Source organism: Heptranchias perlo, chromosome 4 (genome assembly GCF_035084215.1).
Source record: "Heptranchias perlo isolate sHepPer1 chromosome 4, sHepPer1.hap1, whole genome shotgun sequence".
NCBI classification, from domain to species: domain Eukaryota; kingdom Metazoa; phylum Chordata; class Chondrichthyes; order Hexanchiformes; family Hexanchidae; genus Heptranchias; species Heptranchias perlo.
Window position 1 is genome coordinate 24,696,792 of NC_090328.1, and position 17,038 is coordinate 24,713,829.

General features: G+C 39.5%; 1 protein-coding gene across 2 annotated transcripts in view; it reads left to right on the forward strand.

Moving 5' to 3' along the window:
• LOC137320786 (neurolysin, mitochondrial-like) overlaps positions 1–16,536 on the forward strand; it is a 38,882-nt gene extending 22,346 nt beyond the window's left edge. Inside the window, exons 9-13 of one of the 2 annotated variants that reach the window (XM_067982612.1) lie at positions 1,027–1,228; positions 3,586–3,772; positions 10,543–10,671; positions 12,436–12,572; positions 14,153–16,536. In XM_067982612.1, the coding sequence (XP_067838713.1) occupies positions 1,027–1,228; positions 3,586–3,772; positions 10,543–10,671; positions 12,436–12,572; positions 14,153–14,314 (817 nt within the window). In that variant the 3' untranslated portion in view covers positions 14,315–16,536. Of the gene's footprint in view, positions 1–1,026; positions 1,229–3,585; positions 3,773–8,376; positions 8,523–10,542; positions 10,672–12,435; positions 12,573–14,152 lie in introns of those variants that run through there. The other variant, XM_067982613.1, reaches the window with a different exon arrangement.
• The last annotated feature ends 502 nt before the right edge of the window (positions 16,537–17,038 follow it).

Here is a 17,038-nt window from a genome sequence, read left to right on the forward strand (position 1 = left end):
AGGCAGTAGTAGAGGCGGGTACAATTTTGTCTTTTAAAAAGCATTTGGACAGTTACATGGGTAAGATGGGTATAGAGGGATATGGGCCAAGTGCAGGCAATTGGGACTAGCTTAGTGGTATAAACTGGGCAACATGGATATGTTGGGCCGAAGGGCCTGTTTCCATGTTGTAAACTTCTATGATTCTATGATTGTATATCACTATAAAGGCCACTGGGAATTGACATGAGAACTTTTAGTTCCTTCACCTCGCGTCGGCCTTGCATCTCTTCCTGAAAGCATGTCTACAGCAGAACTCATTATTTGGGGAAATCATATGCACAGACTCCATTTACTACTTTGTGGCACAGACATTGGGAGACCAACTCAAGTGACTCCAGTCTCTTACAATTCACGTATTAACGTCATCGGAGCAGAGAGTCCTAGGCATGATGAGAATAATCTATATATTTTATGTAAAAATTGTAAAAAAGCTTCATTTGCTTCTGAGTTCATTGGATCGATATTTAGATTTCAGTCAGATGATGTATATCGTCATAACTAAAAATAGTGCTGCTCGATACAATCAGAAGGTTATAATCAGGAAAAATGATAATTATGTGATTCATGAAAGTATATAACCCACATAGTGGATTCAATATTCAGTAAGTCTAGTGCAAATAGAAAAGAAAATTAAAGAGATGTGAAGAGTTTTGCCACACATGACTTTAAGATGAAGATATTTTCATGTCCTTCTGTATTACATATATCTTATCACATATGCTTGTTATACAGGATGAAGACTCAATTTTTTTTGAGTTCGCCTCTATGAAGTACCTTGGTGGGGGGGGGGGGGTTTGTACATTAAAGGTGCCACATATATGCAAGTTGTTATATCAAAGTTTGAAATATTTAATCTACTGTAGTGTTGTAATAATGCACAGTAGTAAACTTATGCTTACCAGTTACCTCTGGTTTGATTTGATCCTGTTGTAGTTATAAGATTAAAATGATAAAATCAGTTGCTCTGTTGACCTTCCGTTACAGAGATGGGAAGTACGGACATGCAGCTTGTTTTGACCTCCAACCTGGATGCCTGCGGCCCAATGGATCAAGACAGATGGCAATATCAGCTATGGTAGCAAATTTTACCAAACCAACGCCTGATGCTCCCTCCCTCCTCCAGCATGAGGAAGTTGAGACTTACTTCCATGAATTTGGCCATGTAATGCATCAGATCTGTGCACAGGTACCCACTTTACAGTTTTTTCAATGTAGGGTTTGGGACTCCTTCAGCAACCCCCCCCCCCCCCCCCAAACAAAAAAAAACCACCACTGATATCTGGTCATTCATTCATTTGTGTGTCGGGCCTTGCTGTCATGTTTCCAGTGACTGTACTTCAATCCATTGATTGTAAAGCACTTTGGAATGTTGCGCAAATTTGATGATGCATTATATAAATGGAAGTTCTTTATCTGTCCTCTTCCTCCCGCTGTTTCTGGAGGACAGTGGTTGCTGGTTATTCAGAGTAGTTAATTCTGGTACTGATAGAATTACCTAGTAGCCAGTTTATTCAACACCTAGTCCTGCAGAATGGTATCTCCAATTTGAGTGACATCATAGATGCTTTGCCTTCTCTGCCCAATTGAACAGTTGGGACAATCCCTGTTCAGACTTGAACCATATGGCCTAACCTGTCTTTGCCTGACCAAGTGAGGACTACTATACTCATGTGATCCTGCCTGGGTGGACCAAAGGCCCAATATTTCAATCCGGTAGAGGGCATGTCCCCAAAAATAGGACTATCATGTGGAGCAAGAAACTCAGCAGCTTCTAAATGGTAGTGCTGAAGACTTGTGCTCCAGAGATAGCCATGCCTCCAGCCAAGTTGTTCCAGTACAGCTACAACACTGGCATCTACCCGACAAAGTGGAAAATTGCCCAGGTATGTCCTGTCCATAAAAAGTAGAACAAATCCAATCCTGCCAATTACCGCCCCATCAGTCTATTCTCAATCATCAGCAAAGTGATGGAAGGTGTTGTCGACAGTGCTATCAAGCGGCACTTACTCACCAATAACCTGCTCACCGTGTTTGGGTTCCACCAGGACCACTCGGCTCCAGACCTCATTACAGCCTTGGTCCAAACATGGACAAAAGAGCTGAGTTCCAGATGTGAGGTGAGAGTGACTGCCTTTGACATCAAGGTGGTATCAAGGAGCCCTAGTAAAATTGAAGTCAATGGGAATCAGGGGGGCAAACACTCCAGTGCCTGGCACAAAGGAAGATGGTAGTGGTTGTTGGAGGTCAATCATCTCAGCCCCAGGACATTGCTGCAGGAGTTCCTCAGGGCAGTGTCCTAGACCCAACCATCTTCAACTGCTTCATCAATGACCTTCCCTCCATCATAAGGTCAGAAGTGGGGATGTTCGCTGATGATTGTAGTGTTCAGTTCCATTCGCAACCCCTCATATAATGAAGCAGTCTGTGCCTGCATGCAGCAAGACCTGGACAACGTCCAGGCTTGGGCTGATAAGTGGCAAGTAACATTCGCGCCAGACAAATGCCAGGCAATGACCATCTCCAACAAGGGAGAGTCTAACCACTTCCCCTTGACATTTAACAGCATTACCATCACCGAATCCCCCACCATTGACGTCCTGGGGGTCGCCATTGACCAGAATCTTAACTGGACCAGCCACATAAATACTGTGGCTACAAGAGCCAGTCAGAGGCTGGGTATTCTGCGGCGAGTGACTCACCTCCTGACTCCCCAAAGCCTTTCCACTATCTACAAGGCACAAGTCAGGAGTGTGATGGAATACTCTCCACTTGCCTGATGAATGCAGCTCCAACAGCACTCAAGACGCTTGACACCATCCAGGACAAAGCAGCCGGCTTGATTGGCACCCCATCCACCACCTTAAACATTCACTCCCTCCACCACCGGCACACTGTGGCTGCAGTGTGTACCATTTACAAGATGCACTGCGGCAACTTCCCAAGACTTCTTCGACAGCACCTCCCAAACCCGCGACCTCTACCATCTGGAAGGACAAGGGCACCAGATGCATGGGAACACCACCACCTGCACATTCCCCTCCAAGTCATACACCATCCTGACTTGGAAATATATAGCCATTCCTTCATCGTTGCTGAGTAAAAATCCTGAAACTCCCTATCTAACAGCATTGTTGGAGTACCTTCACCACACGGACTGCAGCAGTTCAAGAAGGCAGCTCACCACCACCTTCTCGAGGGCAATTAGGGATGGGCAATAAATTGCCAGTGACATCCACATCCCATGAATGAATACAAAAAAATTAGCAGAGCCCATGAAACAATGCCATTTTACGCAATACCATTGTGTAAGCTCAAAAATAAAAGTGACATTGTGAATATCAGAAGTCCAACTCATGAACTATCTGCCTGGATATCTGTTGGGTATCTGGTTTCATTGTTCCAAAGCTTGCTTGCTTTGTTTGTTTGTTTGTTTGTTTTAAAGATATTATCACTTTAAATGTAATATAAAACTTCATTGATTTTTATAAACTGTTTAAGTAGTCAACATAATTTAGCACATTGATAATTCAACTTATTTTGCAGGCTGATTTTGCCATGTTCAGTGGAACTAATGTGGAGATGGATTTTGTGGAGGCACCTTCCCAGATGTTAGAAAACTGGGTTTGGGAGAAGGAACCACTCAAGAGAATGTCACATCATTATAAAGATGGGAGTCCTATTCCAGATGATTTACTTGAGAAACTTATTCAATCGAGACTAGCTAATGCTGGTAAGAATTAAATTATACAAAGACCAGAGGTAACTCTCAATAGTATTAATATGCTTGTCCAAGCAGCAGTAATACTTGATTGCTTTGAGGTAAAAGAACATTTTTTTAAAATCTGTTCTCAGGATATGGGAAATTCTGCATTTATTATCCATCCCTTGTTCCCCCGAGGAGGTGGTCTGCCTTCTTGAACTGCTGCAGTCCTTGCTTTGAAGTGTGTTTTACAACTAGGTGGTATGCTAGGCCATGAGTGAGTAGATTAACAGTGAACCACCTAGTGTAGGCCAGACTGGAAAACTTTGGTGGAACAGTTTGTTTTTATACAACAACCCAACAGCTTTCGCAAACAATTTTCATGATTTGAACTCCTGTCATCTGGGTTATTAGCCGACTACCATAAACACTACCTTACCATAGTCTAAGGTCATTAGTGTTAAAATTGGATAGCCATGTGGTGAAGGATGGAATACTAAAGCCTGGTCTTTAGTAGCTTACAAGCCTTTATTCACACACCACACCCCAGCTAAGATCTATAAAAAGAATACAAGAAAGTCCCCAATTGATACCCACCATCTGAATACAGCTAACACTAATTGATATAAATCTCACAATTAACAATTAGGTGTGTCAGTATTTGGGACATTATACTAAGATGAATTTGGAAGTCTCCAGCCAGCCAACCCTTTACCAAAATAAATCAGTCCTCCAGGTCTTACTACGAATGCTGTTCACTACTGGGAGACACTTTGAATTAAACGTATATCTTAATAGGTAATTGCACCAAGTATTCTGGTTCTAAGCCATGCAGAGCACAAGATCCCAGGTTCAATCCTCAGTCAGTGGTGGGTTAGATAATCTCAGGCAGGACAAAGGTAGATCACCAAAGTTGGCTTCAGTGTCTCTGGGATAGGGGGGATAAAATTAGCCAGGATTGTTTCCAGTGACCCCCTGATTGAAAGGTACAAATGTGCGAACTTCGAGTGAGGTCAAGATTGGACTCCGTTGTGATGCCGTCCACTTAATGTTTAGATTTACACATGAGGATTAGGCATTTGTGGAAGAGGCAGCACCTTCATGAGAACAGGGAACAAACAATTGAGAGGGGGAAGTAAAATAATTAAATAAACAATCTGCTCACAGTGTAGAGAAGCAGTTATAGGAAAACAACACTTGGTTTCTCACCCCACCCCAAGCTTGATGTGTTCATTAAACAGGCAGGTTTCCAGGGAATCCCCGATGGCCCACGAGTTCATTTAGTGAGTTATACAGACGAGGAAGGTCCCACGTACGGTTCCTGGTTTGTGCTGATTTAGCTGATCTCTGTAGGTTGGTGGGAGGGGCACTACAATTGGCAACACCACCCCAGGTTAAGGACACAGAAAAAGTCTGCCATGGTTCCCACTGCCAGTTGTTGTCCACTGACACCTCTTGGAAACACATGTGTAAGTGTCAGGTGAGAGCAGGATTGAGAATGAATAATGGGCACTTGGGCAGATTACTGGATGGGGTGGGAGGGGGGGGTGGGAGAGACAGTGAACGCCTCCAGGAGAGATGGGGAGACAATTGGCAGGAAAAAATATGTAGAAACAGATCGGAAATGGTACTTCCATTCGCATTAGGGATGGGCAATAAATGCTGGCCTTGCCAGCGACGCCCACATCTCATGAACGAATAAAAAAAAATTCTTGTCAGGATATGAAATATTTTCTTTTGCTAAATTTGGTGGTTAATACTGTTATAATGTAATTTATTCATGTGGTGCCAAATTAGCAATGGCTGTTACATTTGCAAATGTGTCAGCCATTCTGCACCAGCAATACCCACAAACAACCAAGAGATAAATGACCAATTAATCTTTTTTTGGTGGTGTTAGTTGATGGAAAAATGTTGGCCAGGATACTCTGTGTTCCACTTTGAATAGTACTATTGGTGGTATTTTTAACATCTACCTTGATTTAATTTTTCATCTGAAGGATGACCCCTCCACAAATATAACACTTCCTCACTCTATGCTCAAGCCTTGATAATGGGGCTTGAACCCACACCTTCTGATTCAGAGGCAAGAGTGCTGACAATTGAGCCAAGAATGGATAATATCCTTGATATTATGCAAAACAATATCAGCTCTATCCATAGTAAGGTTGAAGAATACCCAACAAAAAAGATCCGTGCTGAAAACAACACAAAAGACCAACCAAATGCAGAAACCCAAGACCCCTAGCAGTTCGCATGGCAAAGTATATATTTGTTAAGCAATTATTTAACAGGCATTAACAACATTATGATGGTTTTAAAAAAAAATCTTCCTTTAGGAGTACAGCTTTCCTTATTAATGGTTTACTGTTCACAAGGTTAATGAAAATTGTTAGAAAACCCCAATAAATGCATAAAACTAAGAACCCTAGCCATTCCCTTTCCAAGAGGAAGGCGCAGATCCCAACAGCTCCAGGAGAATAAGTAGAGGCCTTCAGCTACAACACAGCAATGTTCCCAACGTCTACCTTTCTCTTGTGTTCTTCTACAATTGTTCAAGTGAATGAATTGGGATTCACTCTGGAGTAAGGAATTCTGAAAATCCTTCCTTATAGGTGCTGTCAGAGGCCAACTGGATAAATCAGTCTGATAGAAGGGAGCACCTGCAAATGTATCAATGTAGCCAGTTCCGTGGCCCTTCATGAGAAATAGTGAAAATAATTCGAAGAACAATTATGTTTCTCTTCAGGTTTTGCAAGAACGTCCTTCCCCATATCTATTAAAGCTTCACTCACGAGATTATTTGGGTCTTGGGAAATTCTGCTAGATATTTTAAAATTTTACTTTGTCATCTAGGCTGTGCGCTTCCTTGCAAATATATAAGCTGACCTAAGTTCCCATAAGCGTTGTTACATTTTATTTCATCATCTTACCTTCGGTTAAGTGCGGGGTGGGGGAAGAATCTTGAAAACGTAAAAACAGAACATTAAGTAATATTAATTTTTTGGGACAGGATATCAAATCTTCTCTCTATAGCTTCCCTCTACCACCTTCATGCAACCTTCTGCTTACATATAAGCTGTTGAACTTTGAGATGTTTGCACAAATTGAGGGAAGGAAGCCAAATAGTTACCTGTTTTTGGGCATTATTGCCAACAAATCTCATGCAAAGAGGGAAGTGCTGATAGCTCTGAAACACTATGATAGAATCCAATCATCTATAATTTTAGTGATTCTTGGAGGCATTTCTGAAATTGTTATGTAGGATGAAATTTTAGTTTGGCATAAATGTACATCATGTTGAAACTCCAAAGTGCAGTGCCCAAGGATAGGACTTGTTTGTATTCACGGCGCTACACTTTGGAGTTTCAATATAATGTATTTTATATGCCAAATGTGAAAATTCATCTTGTATACTGCAGATTTTAAAAGGCTTCTCCCATGAGGTCAGGTCCTTTTTGGTTTTTCTGCTTTTTTTAGTTCTGTCTGAAAGCAGAGATTATCATACCGTATGTATTGATTGGAGAGAAATTTTAAGTTTTGTTGCCAATTTGTTGTTTACTACCCCAATAGATTAGTCTGCTTAAAAATTAACTACACTGTTGAACCAAATCAGTGCTTTTTTTCTGTTGCTCTCTCATATGCTTGTTTTTCTTTCCACCACATAGAATCGAATCATAGAATGTTACAGGTCATTCAGTCCATCATGTCTGCACTGGTGTATTCCTCCAGGAGTCATTTCATTTAAACCCACTCTCATGCTCACCCGCCATACCCTTTAATATTCCTCTTTTTCAATTAACTATTTATCAGAATTTATGGATTCTGCTTCAGCAACAGTTTGCGTAAGGGAAATCCACATTCCTACCATCCTCTGTGTAGACATTTTTTCTAACCTCCCTTTCAATTTATTTTTGTGATTATCTCAAATTCATGCTCACTCATTACAGCTCACGAACGAGTGACAACTTTCTATCAGTGTTGTGCACTTTCCACTCTGCTCTTGCTCAGCACCACTTTTCTTCTGTTTCTCAACCTATATCTTGAAAAGGATATTGATTGTTAATGTCCAAATGTTCAGCACCGCAGAATGGGGATGTATGCAGGTTTGAGTTCTGCTCAGCTCCCCACTTCAGCTGCATCAGGTAGCAAGAGCTGAGCAGAGGCCAGGAGGAGGGAAGAATCACTAGACATATTTTATGTACCTAAAAGTGAAATGTAATGTAGGTCAAAAGGATCAGAATATCCGTATCCACATATCTGCCGTCATTTTCCAAATTGCACTATTTTTCTGCCACGGGTCTTTTTATTGAGAAGCATACGATTCCAGGTGGTCTATTTTCCAGAGTTAATAACAACTTTAAAAAGATTGTAAAAAAAAATTCAAATAGGCATTGATCTTTGAATAAGGTAGGATTTTAATTACTTGCAATACTGGCTGCATCTTTCTATATTGATTGTCTGGTTGAACCGAATGTTGCACATTTTAATTCCCGTGTAGATTCACGGCAGGACATCTTCCAAATTTTCAGAATGAGTTATTACAATTGAATAATGAATCCAATAAACAACAGTTTTATATGAATAGTAGTAATTATTCTGTTTTAAAAATCAATTCATATTGTGTCTTTCAGGTCTTAGCACCAAGAGATTTATAGTCCTGAAAATGTAAAAGCTATGGTTCTTTTTAAAAATTAATAACCCAGTCAAATGAAAGGTGTTCTTGTTTTACTTTCCTTGAAGAGATCCATTGTGCTATTGTTAATCAATTCCTGGAATATTTGTGCCAAAGGAATAAAATAAAATCAAAGATTAATGTAAAGTTCACACAATAAAGGTACTGGATTTGTTTCTACATGAGCAGAAAATTGAATAAATATTTGAAGTAGTGAAGGTAAAGGGCTATGGGGGAGGATCATGGCTGTGGTATTAGTTTTGGATTGCTTTAACAAAGAGCAAGCACAGAGGTGATGGACCGAATGGCCACCTTCTGTGCTGTAAACTTTAATGGTTAAAACATTATTCAAGATGTCTCTGTTTAGAAGCAGAGTTTAGTGGAAACCTCATCAATATTCCTTTGTTAATGGCTCTGATAGAGTCTCAAATAGGATCCCTTAATAAATTGACCCAGTGCAGACAGCATGTGCGGGTGTCTAAAGTGGGTGACATGATTCTACATTCTGTTTACTTGTGGCAATTTCTTTTAAAGGGATTAACACAAGTGCATAATAGGACAAGATGTGCATGTCTGTCACCATTTTCCATATTTTACCATAAATTTTCCGTAAAATGTCTTTTTAGTGAGAGGGTCAATTCCTGGTGTTGTGGGGGCAAATTTTCTTGTTTACTAGTTTTAGTAAAAGAGTAGAGTGAGTGTAAAGCAACATTACCTGAGACTTAATGGAGGATTTTAAAATAATGAAGGGCTTTGATATGCTGAATAGGGAAAGATTATTTCCTCAGATTGGAGAGTCAGTGCTGCGTTGTCATCAATTTAAAACTGTCAATAAGAAAGAGGACAGCAGGCATTTCTTTACACAGTGTTGTTGGAGCATGGAATGCTTTGTCACAACGAGTAGCTGAGGCAGAGACCATTGCATCCTTTAAGGGAATCATAATTTAATATTTGAAACCAAGAAAGGTGCAGTGCTATGGAAGGAGAGAGGGCCAGTTGGACTAATTTGGGATTGCTCTAGTGAAGCCCCGGCACGGACACACTGGGTCGACTGGCCGCTTCTGTGCTATTGTTTGATTTATTTTTTTTTGCTAAAGTTAGCAACTGGAGGGAAATAGAACCCATAGTGTCAAAAGATAGGTCAATTTTCTTGGGAGATTTTCTGATCATTCGGGAGGGGACAGTAGCATAGGTGTCATTGACAAAACGATGGTAGGGACACCATAGATCTGCCCGCTCGCCTTGCTTAAGGCTCACTCAAGCCAGTTTTCATTACTGACAATAAATTTGAACAAAACTCTCTGATTCAGTGGTTGTCAAACTTTTTCAGGCTGGAGCCCCACATAAAAGCTCAGCTTCTCATGCCCTTACAGCTAAGGTAGTGGTATGTTTCCATAAAAAGAGGAAAAAAATGACACTCCCCTTTTGGTTTTATTTTCCTTTCTCTCCATCCCTTTCCACTTCTGTTTTCCCCTCTTCACTCTCTCTTCCATCCAGTTCCTCTCCCCTTCACCTTTTCTCTTCCCTCCCTTTCTCCTCTTCCCTCCCTTTCTCCTCTTCCCTCCCTTTCTCCTCTTCCCTCCCTTTCTCCTCTTCCCTCCCTTTCTCCTCTTCCCTCCCTTTCTCCTCTTCCCTCCCTTTCTCCTCTTCCCTCCCTTTCTCCTCTTCCCTCCCTTTCTCCTCTTCCCTCCCTTTCTCCTCTTCCCTCCCTTTCTCCTCTTCCCTCCCTTTCTCCTCTTCCCTCCCTTTCTCCTCTTCCCTCCCTTTCTCCTCTTCCCTCTCTTCTCGTTTTTGCCTCTTAACATTTTTTGTTTCCTTCTGCGCCCTCCAGCATTGCAACTTCTACGTGGGAAGACTGCAGATAACATGGGGTAGATGAGGCAGCCAGATGGGTGTCACAGTCATCTGGGGAGCACGACTTATTTCCCTCCCCAAATTATTCTTAAACATTCTGAATTGGGAAATTGTAATAGAAGGGCTAATCTTCCACAATGTTAGTCAAAGTGCAGTATTGATAATTAAGAACTACAGTACATCTCTTTTAACCCTTTTTTTTCCCCATTCCCAATCTTTTATCATCTAATTTTGTAAGAACTCTACATTATCTTCCCCCCCCCCCAAACAGGTCTTCTAAATCTGCGGCAGATTGTTTTGAGTAAGGTTGACCAGTCAATCCATACAAAGTCATTTGCTAACACAGCAGAGGAATACGCTAAAAACTGTGAAGAAATTCTTGGAATACCTGCATCACCAGGTACAAAATCTGTAGACACAAAATTTGTATGTATTTCCTTATGTTTATGCATCCTAGAACATAAAAGGTATCTGGCCCATACCTGGTCATCCTCATCCTTGGTTGATTCCCTCCCCATATACCAATCCTTCCTTCCCCCCGAGGGAGACAAAAAAGAACAGAGAGCCGTGGCCAATTCAGGAGACCTTCGGTCAAACATTCCTCTATGATCCCCATACAGACAAGCCCCAGGGGGACCTAACAGTTAATTACTATCCAGAATGATTTACACTTACCTTCCATATGTTGTGGTGACCTCCTTTTCCAGAAGTCCATCTGTCGCCTTCTTGAAGGACTGTAAGGAATCAGCATTCACTTTTTCCTCTGGCAGGTGGAATTGATGGTTAAAAATATGTGTGATTAGTTTTCAATGCACCATCAATAATCCAAAGGGAACCGTGAGCTGAGTACTTTGTGCATTTCTAATGGTTACTAAAGCCCATCCTATAAGCACATTTCCTACTGTGTAGTATTATAGCTTCTGCTGCAGTAAACCTTCATAAAATTCCGCATGTATTATATTGCCATTAAAATTACAATTAACCCAGTTTTTAAAATTTGTTTATCCACCCATTTTATTTCTCCCTTTCTAAAATAAAATAAACATGTTTAGAGGTTAAAATAGAAGCACAAGAAGTGTGACCACTGGTTAATTGTTTTTGAAAGGAGTGTTTTTCTTGTGTAAAATCTGTTCATTGGTGTGAATTTACTTTATCTGTTCAGTTTACGACCATATAGCTGAACAAAAGCTATGTACTTAAGTGGTGGCTGCTCTCATCTCTTTCCCCCCTCCCCCCCGCCCCCAAAGGCATTTTATTCCTTATTATTCATATTAAAGTGTGTATTAGGTACTATAAAGCTTCTGTATATACAATAAACAGATACCTGTCTGTGAAGAATAGGAGGCTCAGTTTCCTATGGAACAATAAGGCATTGTCTCCATTAGATTGTGTATCAGATTTATTTTTCTTGGAGACAGAGGTAATTACACCCGGACTGTCGAGGGCAGGCTTTGCGCCTGCCCATGATTACCAACACGGATCCTAGATTTTCCTAGGTCAGCTGATTTAGATATTGTTGAGCTCCTATTGGATTTCCAGTGGTACTGGTGGGGGGAATGAAGGACCCTGCTACAGGCTTCGGGCACCTGCAGCAATGGTGCGTGGTCAGCTGCCTCTAGGCAGGCTGAAGGCGGCAACAAAATATTTTGCAGTTTTCAGTTTGGCGCACTGCTGAGTGCGGTGAACCATTCTACAATTGACTGCGTTCAGTGTGCTGGCTATTTAAAGGTTAACTGCGCCTCGCCTCCTAGATGCCAGTTCGCAACGACATTTCGAACAGTCAGCATGGCTAAGGCATTAATGAAGGAAAATACATCAGATGACAGCTTTCATTCACTAATCTGTCATTTGAATACAAATCATTTGGCAGAAGGTGTTGAGGGTAACTCCCTAGACGCAATTTAAGGGGTACAGACCATAAAGAACTCTCAACCAATATTTTTGCCTTATAGCTCTAATGCCAACTTAGTGTAATGCTCCTATTTACCACATCATGTCTACAAATATTCTTAAACTGGATCTTATAACACAGAATAAATTATGCATTGAACCACAGAATGTGTCTTCATTCACGGTACTTTTAAAAAAAAAAGTGCAAACTACAAGCTTTCATATTTACATGTACAGATTCTTAACAAAAAATTTAAGCTTTTTTTGTTTACAGGAACAAATATGCCTGCTACTTTTGAGCACCTAGCAGACAGCTATGATGGTCAGTACTATGGATACCTGTTCAGTGAAGCTTTTTCCATGGACATGTTCTATAGCCTCTTCAAAAATAATCATATAATGGATCCCATGGTAAAACATTGCTGTTTTTTTTCCTACACTGGTATTTTATTGAAATAAGTATTTGTGTAGCCTCAGATTGTCACCAGTATAACAAAACTATACATCATTTAACAGCAATTTATTTTCATTGGTTATCTTCCAAGTACAATATTTTGAATAGCCCAAGTTGTCAACAGGGGGAAAAAAATCAATAGAGACTGCCTCTAAGTTTTAATGCCCACACTCTGTATGTCAGGTGACCCTTCTCACTTAACGATTCTTCCATGGCATCTCACAAATTGATTTGAATTCAGGCAACCAGAATTTAGCGATGTTAAAACAAAAAGCAAAACTTGTTCCAAGCAATATATATCTAACTATACATATCAAAGTCTTGCAAAACAATTTTTTAGAAAGAAAGTATTAAAAAAAGAGAAGGGAAGCTAGTCATTTCTTAGTACCTTGAGGAGAAACAAAGGATTTACAAGCAACTACCAAACTACAGGGAAACAGTTACCCTCTAATTGACATCAGGATGTGCCTATTTATAAAAATTATAATTATGTTGAACACAGTTTCACCCTTATCAATATAATAATTCAGTCTCATCTGATAGAATACTGCTGTTCTTATAAAACAATGTATTCTTCAACTAACCATGAGCAACACCAAGGGAGATCCGCTTTTTAAAAACATCATGTTACAGCTAGCCTTGGTGTCTGCAAGGAGAGTTAGTGAATTATAGTATCTTGTTTGAAGTTTCTTTTCCTCATCAGTCATGAGGACTAAGCTCTTTTTGCACATCCTCTAAAATTCTTACTAAAAATGGTTCTAGAATCCTATCTCTCAGGATACTGCCATTTTATTTACTTCAAAAATACAGATTCAACTGTACAGATGTGAAAGAAATACTGTCCTGCTATGATGATTGTACTAGACATCTTTGAATATCTAGACTGTTCTTTACACCTTCAGGAACCCCAGTCTAGGGAAAATAATGTGGAGATGCCGGTGATGGACTGGGGTTGACAATTGTAAACAATTTTACAACACCAAGTTATAGTCCAGCAATTTTATTTGAAATTCACAAGCTTCACAAAATTCCACAACATTCACCTGAGGAAGGAGGAAGCCTCCGAAAGCTTGTGAATTTCAAATAAAATTGCTGGACTATAACTTGGTGTTGTAAAATTGTTTACAATAGGGAAAATAACACCACTAAACACTTGCCATTTGGTGAGAAGAGAACCTTCTCCTCAGCCAAAAGTTTTACTGCACACATTTCCTTGCAATTTCCTGGCATGCTTCAAGCAGATAACCTTTTCCCAGCAAGAACTCCAAGTAGGTGGAGAATAATAAATGAAGATAAATTATCTACTTTGCTAGTGTATTTATCATTTTTGAATGATATCCTTCACATTGTTAAACTCCTAGCATTGGATCCACGTAAATCATTTTCTGCCTCTTTGTGTGAAAGAATTAATGGGTGTAGCCCAGAGTATGGGTAATATCTAGGGATGGCAATATCTAAATGATGATTAATTGCTGGCACACTTTGAAAAGTAACATACTGAAGTACACTAAATAAGGCTTTCCTTTCCTATCAATAGGTTGGTATAAAGTACAGAAACTGTATCCTCAAACCGGGGGGAACTTTAGATGGCATGGACATGCTCACAAACTTCCTTGGACGTGAACCCAATCAAAAGGCTTTCCTTCTGAGCAAAGGATTGATGAGCAAGCAACAAGAGAGTTCTCCTGTTAAAGGCTAAATTTCTGCAGCAAGAACAGGATATATGTGCAGATGAATGGAGTCACATTGCACCAATACTATTATTGCATAGTGTATTATACACAATATCTGTTCACATTGTAGAAAGAATAATGGATTCCTGAGGCTTATTACAAAAGTAGTCATTGGAATTAAACTAAAGAGACCACAAATTGCAAGGCAAAGCCCAAGTTGCTTATAATGGTCAACCGAACAAAAAAAAATAGGTTACAGCCATGGATTCACACCCATAATAACATATTTTAATGTAGTTGTTTCTGTTCTGTTTTGTCCTTTTTTTTTTCACCTGCAGCAAGTGTCCTGGCATATGCAGCAGTAAATGAGGACTATGTTACTGATGAGAAAATCCAGATGGAAAGGTTAACAATTGTGACCTCCATCGCTGCATGTTTATTGAGTGATTAACAATTGATTACAAGTCCAGTCAGTATATTATGTAAATATTTCACAAGAAATCCACTATATGGATGCATATTTTATTCTATGATTGTGATATTTGATAAAGGAAGACTTTTAGTACAGACTGTTTTTAAATATGTTTACATTATTGTTGCAGGTCTATTTTTACTTAAAGCATTAGCAGGAAGATACATTTGATGAGTGACAGCTTGATTGCGCATACTAGTTCAGTATGGTTTTACGCCCTTTGTTAGTCGGGTAACGGTGCACAGTGGGCTACCTTTTCTGGAGTGTTGGGTTGGATCACTTTTCTTGTGTTGCTGGGTCAAGACAGTGATGTGCTACCATTCTTCATCTTCCTCTGCAGGGATACCTGGAGTGGGTGATGAGAGGAGACTTGTCACATGGGATTCCAGGGCAGAGATCCAAACTGCTTGGAAATTCCCCAGTTCTGGGCTGACAAGTTTGAGGTCTTTTCACTTATCTTGAAGCTGCTTCAAGATAAAAAATTGCAATCTAAAATATATCTGAATGTATTTGCTGATTATTATGGAAATCTTCCAGCCTGTAACACGGGTGGGTTTGCTCTGGAGCAATGTTCAGGCCACTTTAAAATTGCCCCCTCACCCCATTTGCAACCAAGTCATTCTGGGGTGTGCAGGAATACATCCTGTATTTGATGCCACCAGAATGTACCAGCCCCACCCAAAGATCTCCATGTCAGCAATAAAGTTGACTCGCTTTAAAAAGAAACCAATCCAACATGAGCAACTCCCCTTATTTTACAAATTATTATATTATGATTATGAAGAGTAAAATTCACAGATCTACCTTGGTTCAGAATAAAGCATTTCAGTAAATTTCAATGTTTAAATGTGAATTATTAAAGATAAAGTGATGAGATTATCTTATTAAACTTATCAGTAAACTTGGATTTATTTATTTATGACAATGATTTTACTTTGGCAAAGGGGAAACTTGCCTACGAATAAATAATTGATGCCTTTAAGTCATCCAACAGCTACAACTATTGATTTTTTTTTGGTGGGGTGGGGGAGGGAGAGAAATCTGCCTTCACAGTGATGCATTTATTGCTAGAAAATGACATGCTTTCTACTTCCATGATTCAGAATTATTCTCGCCTCTGATACCAATATACTTTATTCTGAATTTTATCCTTAAGCTCACAAAAAGACATTTTCACAAGGGCAATTGCTTCAACAGGAATGCAAGGATTAGCTCCTCTTGAGCTGTTGAGCATTAAAGCTCCCTCTGTGCTTGCACTGGTTTTTGTGCTCATAGGTAATTTTTAAAATTAAAATTTTGTTGGTACGGTCAAGTAGCATACTTTGCAATTGTTGGGGTCGACCTCACAATATAAGAAGTTAGACAATTCAGTATTTTAGGTTTACCATTTACAGACTTTGTTAAACTTGGTTAAGACCTGGATGTGTGTCATGGGCTCTATATTGGTTATCAAATTTAGAACTTAAAACTGTTGGCACTTTTTATTTATGTATTTCACCATTACTATTGTCTCATGTTTTAAAGAGATGGAGGAAAGAAGCAATACAAGATTCCAGATCCAGGATAGATAGTCATGTCAACAAGATGCATATCTCTATTATAAAAATATTTATACACACAATGTTCCAATGAAGACAAAGCAAAACATAAAGTGCATCATAAATACAGTGTGCCATATAGAAGCAAATGTTATGCATACGGGGTCATATTCTTGAATGTTGTAAGCAATGTACTTTATATAATGTCTTTTGTGGAACCAATAAATGATTAACTAAACCACCTACATTTACTGCTGTTGGTCAAAGCAGAAATATCAAATTACATGTGATTGAATGTTCTTATACTTCTTGTAGGATCCTTTTCTTTTTTTTCTATTCTAATTGTTTCTTTGGTAACCCAGTTATGGCCTTTTTGATCTCCCAACTTTTAACTTGACCTCGTGTGTGGCATTGCTCATGGGGAGAAAAATAAAAACAAAATTGCCTGTTTTTTTGACTGTTGTTGCTTCCCAGTCTGATTCTTTTTGTTTCTCTATCTTTGTTTGTCTTTGACTCTGTCTTTCCTCTCTCTCTCTCAGTGGCTCTGACAGTTTCTTATTAAGGTGTCTATCTCTTTACTTGTCTTTGACTTAGTTTTTCTCACTTTGTGCAAGTTTTGTTCTCTGTGTTCTGTATCTCTCACAATCTGTATTGTTTGAACACATGTTCTTTTACTAATGTACTCAATTTTTACCACTAACAATTTTTTTAAAGCCCAAGGCGGACAGCTGGATGATAGC